We start from the raw sequence: 3,975 nt of genomic DNA, 5'->3' as shown, positions 1-3,975 counted from the left end.
AATGCGCCGCGCCAGTTATGTGCGTCGCGCCAGTTGCCCAATGCGCCGTGCCTTTGTTTTTTGGCAAATTTCTCCCACTTTCTCTTACTCACCTTCAAACACGACTTTGCTTTACCCAAGTTTGTTTTGAAATACAAATGAGCTTTTCAAATTGGAGATATGACTTATATACAAGGAGTCTTTTAATTTTTTAGCTAGCAAAACCCTTTTTTTTTTTTTTTATCCGAGGAAAAAACCGAGCTTTTCTATTAATATGAAAATAAAAAAGCTACAAGCATATGATTTAACATTCAGCAGAGTAAAACTGCCAGATACAGAGAGGTGTGAACCATCCTTCTGCGCGAAGTCATCGATCAAGTCTATAGATATAGACATATACACCAAGTTCTTCTGAACTCGGCCCACCACAGCCAGAACAAACCGACTGTAAACATAAGGACCCGAGTCTCCATTTTCAGGAAAACAACCCGTTAAAAATTCCAAAAATTATATAGCAGAGTTTTTTGAGTCTTTTCTAAGTCATTGCGAATGGAAATAAAACAGTGTGATAATCAGAACACAGGAACCATATGTCTCCAAAAACAAAAACAAATAAACATTACTCCTGGAGCATATTCAGCAAGTAAAAACAGCAAAAAATACTATGTGTAGGGGGCCAAATCCGTCTCGCGGATCTGGTCCTGCAGCTGCTCTTTTATCCTCCACGAACCCATAGGCTGTTGTAGACCTTCTTTAGAATACCGGTCTGCCTCATCATTTTTGTCCCTGTAAATGTGTTCCAGAGAGAAAACAGAGAAAGAAGCTTTTAGATTTTGAATTTCATCTAGCAAAGGCATCAACATATAATTCCGACATCTAAATTTGCCATTGACCCAGTTGACAACATTTGAGGAATCACCAAAAATCTGTACTGTGAGGACCTGTCTATGAATGAGCCAGCATAGGAGGAGTTTTAGGGTTGAAAGTTCGGCAAAATTGTTTGTTCGCATCCCCAGACCCACCGAGGCTTTTAACGAATGAGAGGGACTGATATGGATAATGATTCCGGCTCCAGCAGAATCGTTTTGTGCAGCCCCGTCAAAAAATGCCCAGGGTATACCTTCCCTAATCAGGACTTCTTTCTGCTGATTTTTGGATGACGAGCCTGCCGGTTCAGGTATGCTAGTAAGGATAGCAGAGCTCTATATTGCAATTACCTGTGCCGGAGTAGCCTTTTCCATGAAAATGTTTCTATTTCGAGCTATCCAAATGCCCCAACAGATAATGGGCGGAAGGTTCCTCAAATTCTTCTCCGGATAGTTTTTCCACCACAAATCCCAAGCTGAAGATAGATCACCCCCCTCCCATTTGGAGGTTATGTTCAAAAGCTTTTTTGATTCTTCCCAGACCAGTCTTGTAAAAGAGCATTCCACAAATAAATGAGAGATGGATTCCGAGGCTATTTGACAAAGGGGGCATCTGCTCGGCCCCTGCTTGAAACGAGCTTGAAGAATTTCCCAAGTAGGGATCTTTCGTTTAAGTGCACACCAGAAGAAAATTCTGGCTTTCTTGGGACATTTCAGCTTGAATAGTAGCTTTGCCCACCAAACAGGTGGCTCCCATCCCTTCTTCTCCATCAGGTAATTGTATCCAGCCTTTGGTGAGTATAGGCCAGTCTCCGAATGGGCCCACACTAGGGAATCTGGGAGGTCCTTTATTCTCACATTTGTCCGCTTCAGTTCTTGTGTAAAAACCTGCCATTCATTTCTCCAGATTGGATCGATCCCCAGCTCCTCTACAGATTTCCATTCCTGCCCCCAAATAGAAAAAGCAACTAAATTTGCAATCTGATATAAACTATGGATTCCCAAAGAATCAATATGAGCAAGTAGACCCGGGGACATTACATAAAGATTGTTACAGCCAACCCACGGGTCCCTGCCAATCCTAAGGCTTTCTCCGTTCCCCACCTGCCAAGCGAGTCCTTGTTCAATGACCTTGAAAGCCTCTGAGGTAGCCTTCCATATTACCGAACAATTTCTACCTTTTTTGTTTGGACTTCGTATCCAATCCTCCAGAGGAACTGGGTCAATGTATTTCCTTTTGACTACTCTGGTCCAAAGGTTCTCTGCAGTGATAATACGCCATCCTGATTTTGCGGCCAAGGATTGACTAAAGTCCACAAGCTGCTTTATACCCCAACCCCCCCATTCCTTTGGTCGAGCAATCTTATCCCAGGCAACCCAGGGAAGGACTGACTCTTCCTTGGCTCCCGACCACAAAAATATGCTGCATATTTGTTTTATTTTGTGAAGGACACCTCTTGGGATCCAGGTCAGCGCAACCCAAAATACCGGAATGGCATGAAGAATAGAATTTAAGAGAGTGAGTCTGCCCGCCCTTGAGAGCCACTTGAAGCTCCAGTGGGTGATTATTTGTTCAATTTTAGCCACTAACCAATTCCAGTCCTGCTTCCTGTAAGCATGTGGTTTTAGCCAAAAACCCCAAGTACTTGAAAGGCTGATCCATGCTGCGAATTTCAAAAGGCAGGTAGGAAACGATCAATATCTCCTCCTGCCTAGAAAAAGCTTCCATTATAAGATGAGACTTTCTGGGGTTTATTTGAAGCCTTGTAGCTTTCAGAAAAATATCAAGGATATTTTTGATCGCTTTTAATTCATTTATATTTCCATTTGTAAATAATAGAATATCATCAACAAATAGGAGGTGGGTTATAAAAAGATTTACAACAACTTTCAAACCTGTAATCAAACCTGCGCTTTTGGCTTTTTGGATCAGTCTGCTGAGCCCTTCAGCTGCCAGAAGAAAAAGGAGGGGAGACAGAGGGCATCCTTGTCTCAGACCACGCTGACTCTTGAAAAAATGAGATGCTGCCCCATTGATCAATACAACAAAACTTACATTTGAGATACACCCCATGATCCAATTTATGAATTCCACCTTGAAGCCGAGATGGGTTAATAACAGTCTGAGGTATGTCCAACTGATCCTGTCATAGGCTTTGGACAGATCCAATTTTAGCACTGCTCCTTTTTTCTAGCAAAACCCACTTTTACAATGTTTTGAAAATGACTTTATTTTGAACTCTGTTTTGAACTTTTTCACCTTATTAGAGCTTGTGATGAACTGAATGGCTTATGTTTTGCTTGTTTTGCAGGGGGTTAGAGCTACTGAGGCTAGGAAAAGTGACCAGGGTTGCAGGTGAAGCAATTTACATATGAAGGGATAAAATTACATGAATTTGTACAATAAAATCTAAAGATACCCTAGTTTTCCTCAAAATAGAGTTTTGAGGAAAAACACATCTCTGAACACTTGATTTTGAAATTTATTGATGCCGGAACCTCCTCATGTGCCTGAGAGTTGTTATTGGACTTTTTGAAATCATTTTTGACGAAACCCTAATGAAACCCTAGACCTAAATGACAAAGAAACCCTAGAAAAGACTTTTGCAATCTTTAAGACAAAAAGGTGACTGTATGCAACTTTTGATGAATAAACATGAGCCAGCAGGTAAATGACACGAGGGAAACTATAGGAGAAGCCACTACCGTCAGATGATCCATGCGCCTAATGGAATGCAGCTGACTGAGCGGGACACCTAATATGCAATGCAACAAGAGGATTTGATCTCTGATGGAGGGATGAAGATACCGACACTAACATTGGCTCCAATAGGGATGGTAGCTCCTTGGAGGTGCCAAGAACTACAGATCTCTGGAAAGCAGACAATGCCTCTTCCATTGGGCATGGATGGTCAAACAACTGCAAACCAAAAACAACTCATACCAATCCAAAAATATATAGATACTCCAACCTGTACATAAAGAAATACCGAAAACTGAAATGTTGCCTCATGCAGCTTATTTATGTACAAACCTAACCTACTTTGCTCCAAAATTGATAGATCAAGTAACGCTGTAATGCCATATCAACCAATCAAGTAACTGTGACAAGGAAGCTGCTTGAAAGTGC

At 41.5% G+C, this 3,975-nt stretch overlaps 1 protein-coding gene across 1 annotated transcript; it reads right to left on the bottom strand.

Annotated features, from left to right (window-relative positions):
* Window positions 1-641: 641 nt before the first annotated feature.
* LOC149197930 (uncharacterized) lies at window positions 642-2,574 on the bottom strand. The gene is made up of 3 exons (XM_089408876.1): window positions 2,437-2,574; window positions 1,259-2,243; window positions 642-1,144 (listed from the first exon to the last, which is right to left on the bottom strand). The coding sequence occupies exons 1-3, from the start codon at window positions 2,572-2,574 to the stop codon at window positions 642-644; spliced, it is 1,626 nt and encodes a 541-aa protein (XP_089265002.1).
* Window positions 2,575-3,975: the final 1,401 nt, after the last annotated feature.

This window comes from Pinus tabuliformis, chromosome 2_2 (genome assembly GCF_031772625.1).
Source record: "Pinus tabuliformis cultivar Carrire ecotype Pingquan chromosome 2_2, CPIR1, whole genome shotgun sequence".
Lineage (NCBI taxonomy): Eukaryota > Viridiplantae > Streptophyta > Pinopsida > Pinales > Pinaceae > Pinus > Pinus tabuliformis.
This window is presented reverse-complemented; position numbering and strand designations above follow the sequence as displayed.